The sequence below is a fragment of the Zeugodacus cucurbitae genome, chromosome 3, assembly GCF_028554725.1.
Source record: "Zeugodacus cucurbitae isolate PBARC_wt_2022May chromosome 3, idZeuCucr1.2, whole genome shotgun sequence".
In the NCBI taxonomy this organism is placed as follows: Eukaryota; Metazoa; Arthropoda; class Insecta; order Diptera; family Tephritidae; genus Zeugodacus; species Zeugodacus cucurbitae.
In genome coordinates, this window is record NC_071668.1 from 6,855,664 (window position 1) to 6,878,915 (window position 23,252).

Here is a 23,252-nt window from a genome sequence, read left to right on the forward strand (position 1 = left end):
ACGACAATCGTAGAGCATGAGGAGACGTACTCTGGCTTACGAAAGGGGTTTCCAATTAGGTCGGGTCGTTGTTGGAATTAATTGAGTTTAAACAACTGATTTAAGGCTCGCCATGTATAGATCTGTGACTTCTGTAATAACTTTAGAATCAGTAATCACACGTTCCGGGTATACAACTCCGATATTTTGTTATAAAAATTATAATCTCAGACCATGTTCTTGGAGTCTTTGTTAACCGATTTACTCTCTATTCCGGTCTAAAAAATATGTATAATATTTGGAACGATTTGGAGATCCGTTAGCTACATAAGATCATTTGAAGAGCTCTCCATTTCCTTTTTGATTGCGTATTAGGGTTTTGGTCTCTTCAGACTTGGTGTTTCCTTTGCATGCAGTCGAAATATTATGCCTGAAAAATAAAACAGTCGTTTTAAGAACAATACGAAATGCTCCAATTGAAGTACCCTGTAAATATGTAGGCGCTTGTTAGGCGTTCCGAAGAAAACAAGCAGATAACATGAGAAAGCATAAAACTCGGAAAGATTTATGTGTTGTTGGCAATGCGACGGCAGATATACGTAGACGACATCTTACTCATGGCAGGCGCTGGCTAAAGCGCTATTTCTTTGAAATCCTTTCTGCCGTTCTGAATTTCGCTACGAGCTGTGACATTTTCTGCTCGCCTAAGCGAAATAAAACTTGTGTCGTGGAAATTGGCAAAACCACACACACACATGAGTTTCATTTGACGCGCTTTGAATTTGTTTTTGGGCTTAGACGGTTGGACTCGTGCGTACACATTGCAAATACACTGTTTAGACTTGGGTTATCGCTTTGTTGGTGTTCAACCAATTCCGAAATGAAGCTAATGTGCGTTGCACAAGCGTGTTAAAATTCATGTAGGAATGTGTACAGGCTTACGAGTATCTATATACGGTTGCTCTCAAACAGAGATGCATTTTTTTCGAGAAAAATAAAAAAAATGTTTCGTACAATTTGCGATGACTGTGACTGTATATTTTTTCATGACTGTATTATTCATATTTCGTATAGAACATGTAGATATATATATATATATATATGCAGCATACCCTTTTTTCCTCTCCTAAATGCTTTCCTTTGTACCACCTTAGCTTTCACCTTTATATTTTTTTTGACATATTCCTCCCGGGGAATCACAAAAAGCGTAAAATACGCCAGCAAAAAGTGCATTGAAGTCACTTTCAGGTGCAGAGAAGGCCTGCATAGGTGCATTATGTACTTGAAACAAAACTAGAAACAACAACAAAAAGTGCAACAAAGCTCACACAAAAGCGTGAAAACTTGGAAAGCAAAATAGGCAAAAAAAAAATAGAAAGCGCGGCAGGTTAGCAGCAGCATGTTCTGCTGGAACCTTGATGAGTGTTTGCACTTCAAGTTTAGCTTTTTATGCCTCCATGCACACTTGACGGCCTTCAGGTAAAAATTACTTAATGGATTTGTGGCATATAATAGTGTGGCCCATAAATAAACACTTGGTAGGTGCTCACTTCAGTGTTAGCAACAATTTGTGGTGTGTATGCCGTTATGTTTTCCGAGAAATGCATTTTTAAACATTTCTTATCACCTTCCAGGAATGTGTGCATTTTAAAATAACTTTTCTCACAACTGAGTTGAACTATAATGTTAGTTGTTGCGGCATGTCGATGGGAAATACTTTAATCTTAGACTGTCTTGAAATCTCTGAATAGTTAACTGAAGCATACTTGGTGCTTGGTGTTTAAGGAAAGTCCATATATTTTATTCGTAGAGTATTTTTTTTATTCTTATTGAAGCACATTATCAATTTTCCTTTAGAGCCCGACCGATTAATCGTCTTTGGCCTTGGCAGCGGCCAGTATTGGCTAAAAATTTCTGCATCGGCGACGACCGCTTCTATTCGGCGATATATTCGATCGAGCACTATTTTCCATATTCTCATCTATTTTTGACGAAAAAATTTCCTAAATTACTTCGAGATCAGCTCGCTTATAGATTGCTATGGAATTCGCGAAATTTATTTCTTCTCTGGACTCGCTTATTTCAAGAATTATGGATTTTCAGTATAAATGAGTTCATACAACGGTTCTCACGAACTGAGTAGATCGGTGACACGAACTTAACCCCTAATGCCATTCTCTTCGGTCTTGTTAGTGATCAAGTTATGTCAAATTGATGCAGAATCTAAACATATACATATGACCTTTACTCTCGAACACGTTGCCCTTTTCTCATCAGTTTCTACTCTGTAGAAGAATTTTAGTAAAAACCCTGTACACAAAAAGCACACGCTCTATTTTGTCATACCATTTTGTGGTTGCAGTCCAAAATTCAATTTGTGCCACCAACACAAAGTCTTTGTTGTTGGGTTATACACACATCTTGAAATGTCAGCAACACATGTAGAAATACCAGAAAAACTGCATTCTGAGAAATAACAGCAACAACATTAACAGTTAACAGCACAAAGAAAGTAATTTGTGGCACAAGCACAAAACCCGACAACTCGCATACACAAGGCAGATTAAGACATTTTATATATTAGACCACACTCACAAGAACATACATACATATATGTATGAATATACATAATAGCAACCTACAAAGTAGATGACAGCAGCGACAGTGAAAGTGCAAGTGAAAAGTAGGCCAAAGGCGATAAAGAAAATCTTACAAATTAAATGTAGAGAAAAAAATGAACTGAAAATGGTTAGAGAAGCTGCAGCAGAAAGAGAAATCGCAGTTCTAATTCAATTGCACGGTTGCATGTGTAGAGCTGGAAATTTTTGCCATCGCTTTAAAGCGAAAAAAATCAAAGCGCTGCTGCACACGCGCAAGCACACACACATATGTATGTAAATGCACCTGCAGATATACTTTTATACTTATGTGTGGGTTTATATCCCTCGACATTACTATAAAATTCAATTAGTGGCAATTTAATAGCTTATAACATAGTTGGGGAAAAACATAGTGCCGCTCACAACTGTAACTGCTCAAATTCGAATAAAATAAATCACATTTGAAACCAGTTAGGAAGGGTGGTACGGAACATTAAAGAGTTGTTATAAGAATTTAAGATGTCTGAAGTACTATTTCGTATTGGTTGCTGACGCTTTTTCTTAAAATTTTTGTTGGCGGAAATCGGTAGTCGTTATTTTAGGTGAATTTAGGGCTTTGTTTTTATAGAGCGATTTTCTTCAAGAGTAAAAATATCAAGGTTGTTATTCTTCTCTGCTCAATACTAAGTAATTTTTGATCATTAAAAATTCCACAATACTTTTTATTATTATACTAGCAGACCCGACCACACGTTTTTGTGGCTAAGGTATATATTAAATTAGTACATATTTCAATGCAGAGAAGACGAAAATGTTATAGCAGATAAATTTTAAAATGATTGATAGACATCATTGTAGATCTGTGTTAAGCGTAAATCATCATACTTTGTAAAACTTTGAGTTTTTTTAATCGTATATTGGAGAAAGTAACAAATGACCAAATTTCATAGTTGGCTTTATCTAGGCTTTGGTGACGATATTGATTACCTTCTTCACAGCTAGTCTTGTTCTTTTGCAAAGTTTGATGTTGATTTATGTTACGCAGCATGATGACAACTTACACTACTTTTAATTGCAAGTGAGTGGGGATAGTCCAGCAATTTAAAATAGTCTGTGGGATAATTGAATACGTCATCCTGGTTTGTAGCTGTATCAACTCTCCTTTAACGAAATTCTAAATTGTCGCATTAAGATCAAAGTGATCCTTGTTTTTTTTACCACCAATATAGGTCATACAATCAGCCATTTATGTTTATTATATTATGGTTTCATGTCAGGAAAAACTCGATGAATAAGCTCCTCTTTCGAGGACATGAAGTGACAGAAACCCGTTAAAAATGTTATTATTCCATCGAGGTGTCAACTGCGTCGCTACCATTTTCAACTATTTCTACAATCGCAGTATGATATTGTTGGAGAAACACTCGTAGGCTATTTGTTAATTGGCGATTCTTTATGTGTCGCCACAAATTAGATGATTTTAGGAATGTGATTAGTTCGTCAGCAACAGTTGATGCAGGAATAGTGTGGCGAAAATCACCTGCCAACAGAATCATGGCTTCACCAAAAATATTTTCGTTGTCACGTAAATCTTTTAAAGTCCTTTGCAGTACCTCCAGCGACTTGAATATCTGGAAAATCTTCTTTATAGCTTTCTGTCTTTTTTTGGCGATTTTGCAGACTGGTGTTTCGTTGATTTGCAATTTAGGAGTAATTTCAAGGCCGAATTGCCGTTTGTCTGCCTACTAACAGGTGCCAAGTTGCCCCTATTCCCATTATAACTGGGCGTTGAAAATGAGTGAAATCGGTTCAGGAATTACCTTAACCCTCATGTACTATATATGCTGATTTTTGTTAATCTAGTGGAGTTAATTTCAAATTGTGTGTAATAAAATTACATCAATAAATTGCGAGAGTATAAAATGTTCGGTTGCCTTTCCCTACTTGTTACAAATTGATTTGGGCTATCGACACAGCCTTATACAATTGAACAATGATAAAAATATTTTAACAAAGCAACAATGACAACTTTTAAAATATTATTATTTTTTTTTTATAATTCTGTTGTCAATTCAAATAAAATCATCTTCTTGTTATCTTCCTCACAATTTTTCGATATATGCTTACTTTCTAATCCTTCCCTGGCCTTCCATAAATATTTCAAAACTAAAATTAGCCAGATCGGTTTGGCCCTTCTCGACTTTTTTCGAGACTAACGACACAAATTGTTTGTATGGGGGATTAGAAAATTGTGGATTTAAGACTTTTTCAGGCAATTTTTCTCTCCGTAAGAACCATCCCGGTACCTCTAAAAACATTCTAAACAAAGAATTTGCGAAATCGGTTCAGCGGTTCTCGAGTTATGCGCTTAGCAACACATTTTGCGATTCATTTTATGAAGATGATGATTTGAGTTGTTTTATTTTGCATTGTTTACGACTGAGATAATGTGAGCAAATAATTATTAAAGTTTAAATAGATCACGCTGTCATAATTGTTGGTTTTTATTTATAGAGTGTTAATTTAATTTAAACATTTATTATGCACTTAAATTTTACAGTCACTTGACAACAAAATGGGACCATTATGTAAGCAGAATTGCAAACATATAAATTGAAAAAAATTTCACACATTAATATACAAGAGGGTTGTTCAAAAAATATCGGGAATTTTCCAAATGTCCAATTATTAAAATTTTTGTTTATTAGTTTTATTATATTTTTATACATGCCACTGAAATACGATACAATTGTCAACTGTATTCATCGCTTACTTTGTCGAAAGCAACCGCTTAGGTTGCATCATATTGAATGGAAACTTTTTTTAGAGGAATGAATAAATAATTTTTTTGAAAAAACCAAAATTCCCGTTATTTTTTGAACACATTTGGTATGTGCATATTATTTAAAGCATATGCTTGGCAAATTATTGCAATATTTAACAACAAATATGTCAGTGTAATTTCGAGTGCACTCACATACAAATGAGAGTGTATTTTAATTGTGTTGAGGAAAAAATGTTCAACAAAAGAATTAAAACCTTGCGCCGATACATTTATGCTGGGTTTTTATTTATTCCATTTTTTTATTTTTTTTTTTGCCATCACACTCGGCCAACCGCACATAACGTTGCTGCAAATGAAATGGAAATGTTGTAATAATACACGTATTTGTCACATATTTTCCGCCATAAATGTGTGTGCAAGCTATTTTTTATAATGCGCCACATGTAAAAAATGCCTCAAATGTATGAGCGTGTTGATTGCATGCCAGCAACAACATATTAATGATTTGCATATCAGCATAAAAATCTCGCGCGCGCGTAACGCCGCAGGGACACATAGCATTGTTGCAGAAATAATAGTGGCGGTGCTAGAAAAAATATCGACGGCGAGGGAATTTGAGTTGTTGACGGAAATAAAGAATTGAAGATCACTCTAACAGAAATAGTTTTTTTCGAGAATATGCTTTATAAGACTTTTTAAATTTAACTAATTTATTTATCTTACTCAGTAATACGAATATATTTTTGATCGTGGATTCTGAGAATTTATGAAAAACTTACTTTACAATATCAATTTTCGCTCGAGCTAGGCACAGGACTAGAACTATACCGATATGGTTAAGCCAATATGTCATTTCTTTAGTTTTTCGCTATATATCTGCTTCGCCTCCCTTGTTTGTTTGCAATACTGTTAATAACAACCGTTACATAATCAAAATAATCAGACATTCAGCATGAAATTGTCACTTGCATATAGAGAGGCAACAAATAGCGCTTGTGATACTACATTTCCACGAAAGCCCTTTAATGAAATGAAATATGTTATATATCTCACTAAGTATACATATTTGCTTTCTCCGTTTTAATGCAATTTCCGCTGGAATCCATTAAGAGCACAGCAACTGTTGTTATGGCATAATAAACGCATGTTGCGTATACGCCATGTGGCCCGCCTAGTGGATGGCACTGCATTCAAGTATATTTTTATTTGCACATATGCAACTCGTTATATGCGAGAATGACTTTTTCCAACCGAAAATACTGTTAAATATATACACATATACATACATATGCACATATAAAGTATGTTTTAATTATACTTCGCTGCATGTCGGCTAACTAACAGACACGCCACAACGTTGATTATGCGTGAAAAATTAATTAAATCAGTGGTAGATTTTTTAAAAGGCGAAATGCGCCAACTGTGCTGTGTGCTGTATTGTGGCACAACAGTGCAAAACCGAAAAGCGCAGCTGCTTGGCTCCCGTGTGTAAATACTGCGTGAGTTTAAACAGTGTTGTGGCGAAGACCGCCTCGTTGACATACACATGTACAAAAACACCGCAAATATGCAAATAACGGTTTGCTGACACACCTATTTACGCATACACACACACACACACACAGATTTATGCAGAATTTCAGCGCTTGGCAGGTAGTTTATATATGTATGTATTCCATGGGTCTTGTTTCGTTATAATTGCGACAATTTCTATGCAAAAGTTTCAACAATGATTTAATGCTGATTGTGAAATGTGCTGTGTCGTCGCTTGTGGTGGCATAAGTTCGGCATAAAGCAAAATAAAATTGACACTAATTGTTGGTGACGACTGCTGGTGAGGTGTATGGTGAAGATGTCAATGGTGCTGACAGCGCTTGCAGATATTTCACGCAGCGGGTTAACTTAACAACCATTGAACTTTTTTACGCTCCTTTCGAGTTTTTGTAATTTAATGCAGTTTTACTTCTCTCTCTCTCTCTCTCTCTCTCTCTCTCTAAAGAAGAATAAAAATACGTTATGAAAAAAATATACCAATCCAGTTAATAGAAATTTAGAATTTTAGTTTGTTAAGATAAAGCACAATTCGTTCCATATATTTACCATAAAGTCCACTAGAATAACGAAAATCATCTGTTTGAATTACAGCTGTAATCCTAGCATAGTGCGTTCTATTGGCTTCCCCATAACGCTTAGCCAATCGATGACAGCTATTATATATGTATATGTATATGGGATAATTCCTGGTTCGTTTTCTGAGACTTTATGTTCACTTAATTTTGCTTTAATTTCTCACACATTAACCGATATATAGCTATAAAGACCACCGAAGGTTTGAAAGTCCGTATATGAGGTTTATTGGAGGCTAAAGGCAGATTTTAACGCCAGGGTGGGTAAAGAAGGTGTCTTTGGCACAACAGTCGGAAAATTCAGCCTCCATGACGAAACATCGCCAAACGGCCTGAGGCTGATCGACTTCGCTGGGGCCCGAAATATGGTCGTCTGTAGTACCAGATTCCAGCATAAGAAAATACATCAAGCTACTTGGCTGTCTCCTGATCGAAACACGCGGAACCAAATCGATCACGTTGTGATAGACGGAAGACATGTCTCCTGTGTTTTAGACGTGCGTACGCTCCGAGGACCAAATATAGACTCGGACCATTATCTGGTCGCAGCAAAGATACGCACCCGCCTCTGTGCAGCAAAGAATGCCCGTCAACAAACACAAGGAAGGTTCGACGTCGAAAAGCTGCAATCGCAACAGACAGCCACGAAATACTCTACTCGACTTGCACTCCTGCTCTCTGAGAGCACTCATCAGCATCTCGGTATAAGGGAACTGTGGAACGGCATCTCAAACTCACTGCGTACCGTTGCAGCCGAAACAATTGGTTTTCGGCAACGACAAAAAACAAGCTGGTACGATGAGGAGTGCCGTCTCGCAGCGGAGAGAAAACAGTCTGCCTACCTCGCAACGTTGCAAACGACCACAACACGTGCGGGATGGGATAGATACCGAGAGCTGAAGAGGGAAGCGAGACGCATCTGCAGACAAAAAAAGAAAGAGGCCGAAATGCGTGAGTACGAAGAGCTTGAGAAGCTGGCAGACAGAGGTAATGCTCGAAAATTTTATGAAAAAATGAAGCGACTTAACGAAGATTTCAAGACCGGAGCATCCTCATGTAGAGACCAAGGTGGTAATCTGGTAACCGATGTCCAGGGCATATTGGGATTATGGAGGGAACACTTCTCCGACCTGCTGAATGGCAGTGAGAGTACAACACCAGGAGATGGCGAACCCGATCCCCCAATCGATGACGATGGAACAGATGTTCCATTACCCGACCATGAAGAAATTCGAATAGCAATTACCCGCTTGAAGAACAACAAAGCAGCGGGGGCCGATAGATTACCGGCAGAACTATTCAAATACGGCGGCGAAGAACTGATAAGGTGTATGCATCAGCTTCTTTGCAGAATATGGTCGGAAGAAAGCATGCCTGACGATTGGAATCTCAGTGGTTCTGCCCAATCCATAAAAAGGGAGATCCCACAATCTGCGCCAATTACCGTGGGATCAGCCTCCTAAATATCGCATACAAGGTTCTATCGAGCGTACTGTGTGAAAGACTAAAGCCCACCGTCAACAAACTGATTGGACCTTATCAGTGTGGCTTTAGACCTGGAAAATCGACAACTGACCAGATATTCACCATGCGCCAAATTTTGGAGAAGACCCGTGAAAAGAGGATCGACACACACCACCTTTTTGTCGATTTTAAAGCTGCTTTCGACAGCACGAAAAGGAGCCGCGATGTCTGAATTTGGTATCCCCGCAAAACTAATACGGCTGTGTAAATTGACGCTGAGCAACACCAAAAGCTCCGTCATGATTGGGAAGGACCTCTCCGAGCCGTTCGATACCAAACGAGGTTTCAGACAAGGTGACTCACTATCGTGCGACTTCTTTAACCTGATGCTGGAAAAAATTATAAGAGCTGCAGACCTAAACCGAGAAGGTACAATCTTCTACAAGAGTGTACAGCTCCTGGCGTACGCCGATGATATTGATATCATCGGAAGCAACAACCGCGCCGTTTGTTCTGCTTTTTCCCGCATGGATAAGGAGGCGAAGCGAATGGGTCTGGAGGTGAATGAGGACAAGACGAAATATCTCCTGTCATCAAGCAAACAGTCGGCGCATTCGCGTCTTGGCTCCCACGTCACTGTTGACAGTCATAACTTCGAGGTCGTAGATAATTTCGTATACCTGGGAACCAGCATCAACAACACGAACAATGTCAGCCTCGAAATCCAGCGCAGAATAACTCTTGCCAACAGGTGCTACTTTGGACTGAGTAGGCAATTGAACAGTAAAGTCCTCTCTCGACGAACCAAAATCAAGCTCTACAAGTCGCTTATCATTCCCGTCCTGCTCTACGGTGCAGAAGCTTGGACGATGTCAACATCAGATGAGACGACACTAGGAGTTTTCGAGAGGAAAATTTTGCGCAAGATTTATGGTCCTCAGAACATTGGCAACGGCGAATACCGCAGACGATGGAACGATGAGCTGTACGAGTTATACGACGACATTGACATAGTTCAGCGAATAAAAAGACAGCGGCTACGCTGGCTAGGTCATGTTGTCCGAATGGACGAAAACACTCCAGCACTGAAAGTGTTCGATGCAGTACCCGCCGGAGGAAGCCGAGGAAGGGGAAGGCCTCCACTCCGTTGGAGGGACCAGGTGGAGAGCGACCTGGTTAAACTTGGGATCTCCAACTGGCGCCGAACTGCGAAGGAGAGAGAGAGGTGGCGCACTATCGTCGATTCGGCTATAACCGGCTAAACGGTTGCAACGCCAATCACATACATACAAAGGCAGTATTGATCTGATTTTTCAGATTTTTCGCACAAAAGTGTGGTAATTTAAGGAAATCTTCTCTGAATATCTTAGGAATATCGGAGAGATTTATTTATATTTCAATTAAAAACCAGCCTCAAGCTTGAGGTCCTCATGTTCGATATCTGGGGCCTTGAAAAGTTATAGTCCGATTTCGGCGATTTGAACTGAATTTCCTTGATATTGATTGAGTAGTATTTAGTACTTTACGAGATATGTGCACGCCCACTTTCACAAAAAAGTTAAACCAAATATGCCACTTCCTAGTGTTATCCTCTGTACTAAAAAAAAGTAAAAAGTCCATAGAAATAATCGAGCAAGTTGTTTTACAAGGTTGCAACTAATAAACAGTGCAACAATTGCAATGTTATTTCCGTTATTGCGCTCATACACCTAAACACATACATTGTAATAGTAATTACCAGCGGCACTGCAACGCTAATTGCAACTTGTCTACACCAATTGCCATCAATACGTTGTTGTTGGCGTGGTGAACGGTTAGCAGCATTTATGCTACACATTTCTCTGCTGTTTTCTTTTATTTTTTTTGCTTATTTCCGCGCATTTTCTACGTACATTTTCCCGCTAATGCCGTCTCGCTATAACACAACACGCTCACGCACATACACGCTCACCTTTTCTTTGTATTTTTTCTGTTTCGTTGCATTTCATATCTGACCAATTAATTAACTTGCAATTTACGCGATAATTGCCGGCATTAGCTGGTGATGTCGGCAATTAAACGACGGTGGAGTACGCCATACCAAGGCAACTAGACAGTCGCATAGCGGAGTTAATGTGTGTGTTTTGCGTGCTTTATGTGCGAAATGTTTGCATTGTGAGTACATACCTACATACATACATAGTTGTAGACTGTATAGGCATGTGGCGCCGCTAACAATAGCATTTTCCCCAATGTATTTTTGATTAAAACGCACACAGTTGGTTGCCGAGCGCAACAAATATTTCGTTTTGTTGACGTATTTGTCAAGGCTTTCTCGTTTAATGTGCTTACAAATGCTTGCTTTGATCACAAAGCATGAAAATTAACGTTGAAGCGCCGAAAATATTAAAGCAATTTTTGTATGTGGAGAAATGTTACGCATACGCCATGTCATACGCACAGTGGGTTTTAACGAAATTGATGAAGAAAGTTCATTTGTAAGTGTTTTGTCGGCAATTTAATGTAATTGGGGCGTACATTATGTATATACGAGGTGTGTTCAAAAAATGACGGGAATCTAAAAATTTTAAATATTTTTTTTGCATTTGCAGAAATGTTACTGATACGCCATGTCATACTCAAACTGGGTTTTAATGAAATTGTTGAATTAATTCATAATTTTTTTCAGCAGCAGTTTAATGGAATTATGGCTTGTATTTTTAGAGGTGTGTTCAGAAAATAGCGGAAAAAAAATTTCCAATAGTTTATTTGCATGTGTAGAAATGTTACTCATACGCCATGTCATACTCACAGTGGGTTTTAATGAAATTGTTGTAGAAAGTGTTTTGTCGACAATTCAATGGAATTAAACTGTATATTTAGGTGTGTCCAAAAAATGACGGGAATTTAAAATTTTTTAATAAATTATTTGTCAAGAAATGTTACTCATACGCCATGTCCTTCTATATGAGGCTATTAATGAAATCGTTGAAGATTTAATTTATAAACTTTTCGGTAGTAGTTTAATGGAATTAGGGCTTATATTAAAAGAGGTGTGTTCAGAAAATCGCGATAATTTTAAAATTTCCCATAGTTCTTTGAATGTGATAAAATGTTACTCATACGCCATGTCATTCTAAATTCTATGTTAATGAAATCGTTGAAGAAACTTAATTTATAACTTTTTTTGGCAGCAGTTTAATGTTTAATATAGTCGAATGATTTTTTTTTCAAAAAACTAAAATTCTCGTTCTTTTATGAAAATATATTCATATATTAAGCCGAAAAAAGCGTTTTTTAGCAATTTTTTTTAAAGGGAAGGAAATGATTGCGGTAAACGGAATTTTAAGACGATAGTGTACTATATTTAAGGCTTAAAAAACAATATTTTTTATTAAAAAATATTGAAATTTTTTCAAAGTTGTAAGTATTTCTCTAGAGCGCCTGGAGTCTGCACTTGTAAATCGGTGCCGGTGCTGGAGGTCGTGCGATACATCTGAAACAGTCGAACCAAATTTGTTTTTAATTTTTATAAGTTTCTTTTTTATATGAACTAAAAAAATACCGAAGAAGTTATAAAATTCCAAATTTTTTCGAAGTTTGAAAAAAAGATTCACTTTTTTAAGAAAAAAAAATTGACTTTAAGTTGCAAAACAAGTATAATTTAAGATAATTTTAAGAAGATAATTTAATACTGAAGCTAGATCACTTTGGTTTTTTCGATCGGACATATATTATTTTTGCTATCGCCGGCACCGTTTTCTAACACTTGTGAAAATGAAAAAAAAAAGAAAACGCGCTTTAAAGGTCTGCCTGAGCATTCGCACCTGCTCGACGCTCGGCCACTAAAACTGCTCTAGCTTCGAAAATATGTCGAATTGGCCTCTGACCTCTAACCAAAGTTCAAAGCTGCATGCATTAAAAATTCACAATGCACACACACACATACGCTTCCGCGTATAAAATTGAAGCCCGCGCGCTTATCGTTGGATCAAGTGAATTTAATTTCATTAGCCAATATTGCAAAATATAAGTATTAAAACAACTACAATTAAGTTTTTACTAACTAGCATAATTATAAGCGCTAACAAGGAGCGCCAACACCGCGGGGATAGTGCCGCCGTACGGTTAATGACACTAATGGCACAAAATGACAGAAATTACAAATTTAATCGTGTGCAATGCAGCGACCAACTGAGCGCTGGAATAATGGCAAATAAATGCAAGCACACACATACACAAACCATATACATGTAGAAATTTATATAGATAAATGTATGTGTGTACGATGTGGCGGTAGTGTTGTATGTTGCTTTAAATACCATTAAATAGCGTGAATTTCGTTTAGAACCAACTCTTAATGGCATATGAAGCGCAACTCTCACGTACAGTTCCATATATGTATAAATAAATGTGTGATATTCCGCTTTTGTCTATATGTATGTTTGACTATAGTTTAGTTTGGTACCCTGTTAATTGCTGTTGTTACGCAGCACCACAACTGCAGCCCAGCGTTCGTCGCTGCATGCGCATCATACAAATTTTTCTGCTGCTGAACGGGCTTAAATAATTGCAGCTGTTATAACTGCTCAACTGCGGCGCATTGTGGCATACTACATATAGTATATGGTTGTTGTTACTTTTAAAAAAGTACTATGCAGCGCACAGCTGTATAAATTGTAACCGATTCAATAGTATTCTCTGCAAATGCTGTAACAGTGGTTGGTGGGCAAAAGTTATTTTGTATATGAGTGTTGGAAACATTTACAAACTCATTAAAAGTTTTATGTATGAGAGCCGAAGCAACAAAAAACACACACATACTCGTACAAATGGAGTTGATTTTTTCAGTTTGTTTTTGTTTTTGTAAGCACAGCGAAATGTATTTGCAAATCACAAGGCAATGTGCAAATGATTTTTACTCGTTTTTTAGTGGCACTTGTGGGTTTGAGAGCTCGAGGGGATGTGCTAAATACTCGCACTTCAATTTTCCAATTTTATGCGACAACGCTGGTGCTTAAGTCACGCAGCGCAGTGCTAAAGATGAGGGAAAAAGTCACTGCATTCCATGCTCGGTGCACTGAGCACTAAGGTAACTGTAATTAGAAGTTCTTATTACTATTTTGTTGCGCTTCATGTTGTACTGGTTGATGATTAATGGCAACTTCAACGTCGTTTTCATATACAACTTGTATAAACATGATGATTTATAAGCTGAAACTGCTTTCCTTTGATTTGAAATGGTACTAATATAGAACGAACGAAAGGTCGGTCGGAGACTTCTTGTGGTCTTATCTTATTATCTATTGCTTTTTTATGATATTCAAATATTTAGTTTTGCTCGCTAAGCACTCTACCTGAATCTCTGAAGACACAGATTTTTTTCGTTTTCAATAAAATATAACAAAAATAATCTACGAATATGAATCAGATCACAAATAATCTATAAGCATTCCTCTATCCACAAATAAAAAATGTTTGCAAGAAGACCCGTATATTTGTTTCTTTCCAAGACCTTTGTGAAAGCTCATAGCTCCATCTATAATAATTCTTCTATCCATAAATAAAAAAAATATTTTTCAAGAAGATCTGTATATTGGTTGCTTTCGGAGACCTTTGTGAACGTGCTTAGCTCCTTCTATAAGCATTCTTCTGTCCACAAAAAAAAATATTTCCAAGAGGCTCCGTATATTGGGTTCTTTCCAAAACTTTTGTGAAAGCACTTAGCTCCATCTCTAAGAATTCTTCTATCCATCTAATGAACTATTAGCTAAACATTGTTCCTTCATCCCACAAAAAATCAAAAAAATCCAAAGGCCTAAGTATTCAGTACCAAGGTGACCCGAAATATCACGAGCATAGCATTTCAGTCATTTTAGAGACTTGCTCTTTTACTCGAAAACTACCATTTTGAAACGGTTGGTAATATTTTTAAATTTTTTATGTCAGAATTTTCGGTGAGAAAGAACTGTTGAAATTATTTATAATTGAAACCCTATGTATCAATAACTATACAAAATGTTGTAACCAACCGACACGATAATGCTCCTTAGCTCATTTTATTCGCACTAATGACGGTGTTAGTTTGTAATCTTAAAATTTCACTGAACAAATGCAACTCTGTAACTATTTACGCAACAAAAACGCCAGTAAATACTTCCCTCATTAATACACATCCCACTTCAAGTGTAGAATGCACTGCGGGGCAACCGAAGAAACGACAACAACAAATGCATAGTAAAAAGTGATTTCCAAGTTGATATAGTAATCACATTATTGTGCATTGCATGCAACAGTGTGGAACAAGCAAATCAAAGTCGTAACCAAAACAGTCAAGCGAAAACAGTTTCAGCGAGAAAATGGTTGCCTGTCTGACGGGGGACGAGTGCAGACACGCCAAAAAGGGACAAGAAAAATCGGACTGCCATGCAGTTAGACAGCGCAGAAAAAGACACAGAAATACTATGTACGAGAAGAAACTTAGTTGTCGGTACGTGCACACAGAAGTGTGTGTGTGTGTATAGACAGACAAACTGACAGCGCCATAAATAGAATTGACGCACACTTGGCAATAATAACAACAACAAATAGCGAAATTGGTGAGGAGTGCACATAAAACCAAATGTTGACATGACCAGACGTAGTTCGAAAAAAATAGCAACAAACAACAAAAACAAATATGGAAAAATAAATCTGCTGGTGCTGTTTTGAAAATAACCACAGGGCTTTTGGAAGCATGCATAAACGCTTGTGTGTATCCAAATATGTATGGTTGTTGTTGATGTGATAAAATTCAGTGCAAGCGTTGGGGCTACAGAGTTCAATCGATGACTGTCAATATAAAAGTAAACTATGTGCGAATGTATATGCAATTTTGGAAATTTTGCAAAAAGTTTCAGGCGAAATGTCAAATTGTTTGTTTTTTTTGGTATACATACACATATAGTATTTGAAAAGTGAAATACCGCTCGAAAGTAAAATTTCCCGACTGTTGCATATAAAATGGGAGTATTTTTTGGCATTGCATATTTTTATGAACATTTTGTTGAAGCAGAAAGCTAAGATTTTGTTCATAAGATTGATCTTAAAATTCTTGCAGTTCAGAGAGGTGGCATTTGTCTTGCTCTTTATGGTGACCCTTAACCTAAATCATGTTCGAAACATTAAGTAATTATGTTACTAATGATGACAACTGAGGTGATTTTTTCAAGATTCTTATTCTTCAAGAATCATAGCTTCCAATGATATATTTGCCAACCCTGATTCTTCATTAGATCGTATTTTTCTCTAAAATCACAAATAAATTTAGTTTCACTTCTGCTATAACAATTTAGCGTACCAAGACCAACTCCATTATAAAATTATATTTTCTTAGAAAACATTTTAGGAATATTTCAAAATTCTCTGCGTTTCGTCAAACTTTATTCTAACAAGAATTGCTCTTCATGTCATTTTCAACGTTTTTGGTGAATTCGATTAACATAAGTTTTTTGTTCTAACGCGCATACCGTTCGTTGACTACAGTCGCTGCGAGGACAACAGTAGGTGCCGTAAAGCTTTTTTGTTGAAAAACAACAACAAAAAGAAGCAACAAGTTTCATAACGCACAAACACACATATCTTGGCTAATACAAAAAACCTGCAAACCAACAGCGAAACTTTTAGTAAATTCCCCCTTCTAATCGCGACAAACCTAGCAACTACCCTACGCATGACAACGAGCAAATTTTATTTTCAAAATGGAAATTAGCATTCGAATTTAATTTAAAGTTTAGACAAAGTGCCAACATAACTTTTTCAGGCGTAAATTTATTTTTCATTCAATGCGCTCGAGGGCATATCACAAAATTTCAGTTGGTAATTAGCTTGGCTGTTAACGGTGTTGACGAGTGCGCTTACTCATCGTCTGTTTTGGTTTAAAGGTGTAAAGTAATGAGATCAAATTCAATTTTTCGTACTGAAAATTGGATATTACATACATAGAATTAGAGTATTTGCTTTAACAGTCGCATGTGTCAGGTAATATATTTTTGATATGTAGAAGCGGCTTTATTATAATAAGTCTTCCGTCATAGATTGTCGAAAGTTATAGGTCCTCTCATTAACCTCATTTTTCAAAGAGGTATGCTCCCAACGAGCAAATATTTCAGCGTATCTTCGGTTTAAGCACGGAGAAAGCTGAGAAGTACCGAGAAATTCAGTGGCGAGAGAATTTAAATTATAACAGTACTTTTAGAAAACTACGATTGATATTTCGGATTGAACCTTATTCACTTCCTCACTACTCATCTCCAAAACTTTTAAATGAAACACTTAATATATTCTACAAATATTATAAAACTCTTTTAAATTCCTTAAATAAAACATTTTCCTCTATCTCTCTTGCAGGCACAACACCAATAACTACCCCAACGCAACGGTGACTGTGAAAACTAAAAAAACATTTACAAAACAATTGAAACTGCTGAGAAGCTAAAATATTTATACGGATATGGAAGTGCGGGGGAAATGTCAGTGGCAAGCTAATAAACAACCACAACAGCGACAACAAACACAAAAACAACAACAAAATCAGCAACAACAACTACTGGAAGTGCTGCAACAAACCCAACGGAAATGCCACCAGAAACAAAACGGAAGAACAAACCACCTACGATTACAGCAAATACAACAAAAACGCCATACAAATGAAGAACTTGCAGTAATTACAAAGCTGCAGCAGACAGCAGCGCAAAAAGCAAACGAAAACGTTGAACGACAGCAAAAGCGAAGTGCGTCGTGGCAGCAAGATCCCAAATTATTACCCATAAATCATCATCGATGGCCAATGCCTACATTGTTGGCGCACGCAGCCACAACGCCACCATCGCCAACGCCAACACAAAATATTTCAATCACATCAGCAAATCCTAATGTGGTCAACGAATTTGTGCGCTTCACTGCAGCTGCCATTTCCCGAAGCCTGGCGAACGCGTCCGCGTCAATAGCGAACGGGGCAGTGCGGAAAGCGAAAGGATTCACTGCAATTGCAAGTTGTTGTCGGAAACGATTCCCATTACTTTGGTTGTTAGCCCTACTCAGTGCGGCACAATTTACACCAACAGCTACAACAACCGCAGCGGCAAGTAGAGCAGCGGCCAGTTCCGGTGTGTTCGGCGCAACGTCAAAGCTACTGCCACATGGAAAGTTGAGTACCGCGGCAACCGTCACCGCTGTAACACTGCTGAGCCAAGCGTCCGTTGCACACGCGACCATATTGACTGCCAGCGCAACAACATTTGAGCCGCGTCTAACGCGTTACAAATACCCCACAGAAGCCGAGCAGGCTGTAGGAACGGATGGATACGCGGCGGATGCGGATGCCGATGCATTGGTGCAGGTACAGGTGAAACGCATTAACTTGTTGGATAATGATGATGAGTCGGCAGCGGTGGCAGCAGCACCGCCATCACAACCCGAGGAACTTGAGCAGGAGGAGCTGACGTCCGAGCAGGAAGAGCTATACGATGAGGACCAACAGCTGTCACAACAAGCGCCCGCCAGAAAGTTGAATAGTAATGAACAGCAGTTGCTTATGTTCTATCGACGTGTGCAACATGCTGCCGAGCAACAGGAACATCAAAGAGTTGAAAAACAACAACAGCAACAGCATGGACACCAATACATACCAACATCACATCGTCATTATCAACGCGCAGGCATAGAACAACAACCAACATCCTTCCTCGTCGAGTCAAAGTTGCATTACGCCGACATAACGCCAACAGCTGGCAGTGCGGTTCCGTTGCCCGACAACGATTTGTTGGCTATGCAATCATTGCACAAACATGTCACCAAACGGAGTGCAACCACTAAGCTGGCATCAACCATGGTAACGCCAACCATCGACACTGCAGGAGCTAGCACTGCGAATAACAGTAGCGTGGCTGCTAACAACGTCACCGCAGCGGCGAACAACACCGAGGAGGAGAAGTGTGAACCAAAGATGTTGGATGAGGTGCCACCCGAACCGGTAAGTGAGCTTGCCTTATTCTTGATTTCTAAAATTTCTATGGTAACTATGAAATGATGAGGTTTAGGTTTAGGGTTCCGTTGTGATTTTTAAATAGCTTATACCCGGCTCTCTGTAGTGTATGCATGTGTATCTAATGACAATAGAATATATATTCCCGGTCAACCATCTCTTCAGGCACGTCTTAATTTTTTGATTTTATTCGCCCAAAATAGAGTGTGAAAAGTCTTAAGAGAACTTGATTTTGATTTTAAAACGTTCCCATGACAGTCGGGTCTACATAACCGGAACGGATTCGTATTTCTATCCGATCTAGGGCTGTTAACTTGGCAGGACCTCAACATTTTTTGGTATTAATATCTCTCTCTCCAGCATTTTGACAACGGTCAGGCGGACAAAGGTACCATATTGTAAGTTCCCACGACAGCCGAGTCTAAGTAAGCTGTATATTTTTTTCTGATCGAGGTCAGAACCCAACCCAGTAGTGTGTCTCGAACATTTTGAGATGCTACAAACAATCATTAGGCGTACAAAACTACCATTTATACGTTCCCAAGATAGGCGGGTCTATGTAACCGGAACTTATCCGGATTTCTATCCGACTAAAACCTGTTAACTCGGCAGCTTGACTCAACATTTTCGGGGGAATATTTTGTGCTGCTTCAACAACAACTACTATACACATTTTACTCTTGTGCAACATGTTCCAAAAGTGGAAAATTGTTTTGTGCCATGAATTTCAATGACACGCAAGTTTACGCAATCAAAACTACAACTATGGCAAATATAACGACAAAGAAATGTAGTATGTGTAGCTGTAAATAGCCATGCCTGAGTGCGGTCTAACGTTATTGTCTGGAAAACACATTTTACGTATTCACATTACAATCAACACTGATTAGATAAGCAATTACGCTCCTGCCCCCACAACTACACCTTTGCACCACTGGAACTGCAAATGCAAATTTGCAAACTTGCTCTGCATCGTAAATGCACATTAGTACTCTTATCTGCAATGAGTTAAGTGATTTTAGTGCTTAACTTTGACTGCGTACAAAGCAGAGAAGTGAAGCGCAGAGATTTGTTGCATTAAACAATTTTCAGTTGGCCATTTGCGTAGCACGCAGACACACAGCAGCCAGGGCGGTAAAGGAAGTGTATATGCTTTATAATATACATATATACATATGTGTCTTCTAGCTTTTGTGTATATGTTTGTATTTGCCTAGAAGCACCTGTCTGCTGCAGCACAAATATTTAGCTTTTAGTACTTCCTTATCTACTGCTATGTATCTGCCTGTAAACACCTCAATATTTGCTTCAGATATTTTCATGAAATTGTTCCGTTAGCTTCCGTTATGTTGCACATATCCTCTTTTTACCTTAACTTGCAGCAATTCTACTTCAAACTACACACTACCACATACATACATATAGTACTCACATGCAGATGCTTTAGTTATTACAACGCTACTATCTAGATAGTTACTTTTTGGTATTAGACCCCATGGGTACTTGTAAAATTTCATTTCGCTTGTATGGCAATGAGCAGGAAATGTTGACATTTTCCTATCGATGTGAAACTACATATTTGTATTGGTTTTTGTTGTTATTGCTCCCACTATAACTGCGTCAATGTATATTTATGTATATATTTAGGCGCATAGGCAGCTGTATATGCAATATAGTAAATACTTAAGCTGGGAGCGTACACATTTGAACTCATGCACAGTTTTACTTATCGCAAGTAATAAGAGAAAAAAAATCTGAAATTTAGCAAAGATCTTATATTGCTGCATCTCATGAGTCGCTGGCAGATATTGCTTTGTTACTTGGGAATATGTACTCGTCTGCATTTTTAAGGGCTTGAATTTATTGCTCTCAAAATTGCAATATTTCCTTTGAAGTGCTGCAAATTGTTTTTTTATTTTCATAAGGTAATGACATGCTTTTACAATTTTTAAAGTTTTAGTATACTATGGTAGACGTTCTGAGGTAACGAAGGAAGTGAAAATGCATTATCTATGTTCTGTATTCATCTTTTAAGTATAAGATTCTTTGTGTGGACCCAGCGAATTCTTTTTCGCGTCGACTAATTTGTACGAGTTCAAAAAATAACGGTAATTTTCGTTTTTAAAACAAATACGAGGTGTGTTGAAAATAACGGGAATTTAAATTTTTGATATAAATATTTACTCATTCGTCTAATACATTAATGTTTTCGCCTTTAAAATAGTCTCCATTTAATATTAGGCACTTAAGATAGCGCTTCTTCGAATTGTCGGAACATTTCTCAATCTCGATTTTTCGGATAGTCTTTGGCTCTTGCAGCAATTTCTCGTTTGCTTGTAAACCGACGGTCCTTTAAACTCTGACCTTTTCTCTTTATTTTTTGGAAATAGGAAAAAGTCACACAGAGTCAAGTCAGGCGAAGATGGAGACTGTGGCATTGTTAGAGTATTGTTTTTGGCCAAGAATTCACGAACAACCAACGAGGTTTGAGCTTTTATCAAACAAAAATCGTCAAGCTCATAAAAACAGCACTGCTGCTGCAGAAAAAGTATGAAATGAATATATTTGAAATTCATTGAATTCGAACTTCAGGGGCATGTACATCAATATAATAAAAAAAATTGACTATTGTACTCTCAAAACTCGTGAAATTTTTAATTTTACAAAGTCCCCTTACTTTTTGAACACACCACGTATAGCTTTGGAACAGAGTATCATGTCTAAATAAGGCAATATTTCGCCGGTATCATTGTGTTAAAATCGATCTACATCGTATACTGATACTCGAAGAAGTACTCGTACTTCGGTGATACATAGATCGCATCAAGAAACTCAACTCCTCAATTAAGGGGTTATATACAGTTAGACGGCCGAAAAAAAGTGGATTTTCCAGAATTTTTTCTGAGAAAACTTTTTTAATTTATTGATCCAAAAATTTATACACATATTATGGTATCTTTTAACTGTATTTTAAGACTTAGTGCTAGTAAAAATATTTATTTGAAAAAGAGCTACAGCTGATCTCCAGGAGCTCCTCTCAAAAAAGACGTTTTGCGGTGACCACTATATCTCGGAACTGGATCATCCGAAATTAAAAAACCAAACAGATTTCGTTAAAATAATGTTAAATCTAGTAATTAATCGAAGGAATAAGCAAAATAAAATTTTTTGACAAAATGGCGGTTTCTCAAAAAAAAAAATCGATTTTTCACCGAAATTTCGGCCTTAAATTGTTTATAAAAAAAAATATTTATCGGAGAGAAAAAATCTACGATTAATTACTAAAAAATATATTTAAGAAGGTCGTGTTAAAATTTGATTTAATCGGTCTAGCCGTTTTCGAGTAATGTTGGTCACCGACTTTGAAAACACCATTTTGAGAAAAACGCGTTTAAAGTTTGGACCTTGTACTTAACTCTGAAATGCCTTTTCAAATTTTTCATTTGCTTGTAACTTTGAAAATATATATAACCCCTTAAGGCAGTAAGTAGTCTGCTTTAAAAGCCGAAAAAAAAATATTTTTTTGCAATTTTTTTTTGAAAGGGTTTTTGCGGTAAACGGAATTTTAAGACGATAATATTTAAGGCTTAAAAAACATTATTAAAAAATATTGAAATTTTTTCAAAGTTGTAAGTATTTTTCTGGAGTGCCTGGAGTCTGCACTTGTTGTAAATCAGTGCCGGTGATGGAGGTCGTGCGATGCATCTGAAACAGTCGAACCAAATTTTTATTAATTTTTATAAGTTTCTTTTCTTTATGAACTAAAAAAAATACCGAAGAAGTTATAAAATTCCAAATTTTTTCGAAGTTTGAAAAAAATTCAATTCATTCTTTTTGCTATCGCCGGCACCGTTTTCTAACACTTGTAAAAATGAAAACTCGAGAAAACGCGCTTTAAAGGTCTGCCGGAGCATTCGCAACTGCTCGACGCTCGGCCACTAAAACTGCTCTAGCTTCGAAAATATGTCGAATTGACCTCTGGAATTTTGAAGACATATTCTTGGATAGTTTTGGAAGAGATTTAAAACAAAACAAAAATATCGATTTTTTGAAGCCTGTAAAGCAGACTACTTATATTTCTACTCCCTGTGAAGCTTTCGATCTCAGTAGTAAGAAAAGTAAATTTTCGCGGAATGTTAGACTACTTCAAAAACTTGGAGTCGCTAGATGGCGCTGCAAAACTATTTTAATAACTATTTCTAGTTATTAACCCCCATTAACTTTTATAATAAGCAAAATTTACATGCAATACCGCTAAACCGTATTATTATAATTAATTTTCATAAATCAAAACT

The 23,252-nt window shown here is 37.3% G+C and overlaps 1 protein-coding gene across 5 annotated transcripts in view; it reads left to right on the forward strand.

The window, feature by feature from the left end:
- The window catches only part of LOC105217931 (uncharacterized), an 83,008-nt gene that overhangs the window by 34,087 nt on the left and 25,669 nt on the right, over window positions 1-23,252 (forward strand). For 4 of the 5 annotated variants that reach the window (XR_008470388.1, XR_008470387.1, XM_054227320.1 and 1 more), the window contains exon 1: window positions 17,396-18,945. Coding sequence is in view for 3 of the 5 variants with exons in the window: in XM_054227320.1 (XP_054083295.1) it covers window positions 17,425-18,945 (1,521 nt within the window). In the remaining 2 variants the exon portion in view is untranslated. Of the gene's footprint in view, window positions 1-17,321; window positions 18,946-23,252 lie in introns of those variants that run through there. The other variant, XM_054227319.1, reaches the window with a different exon arrangement.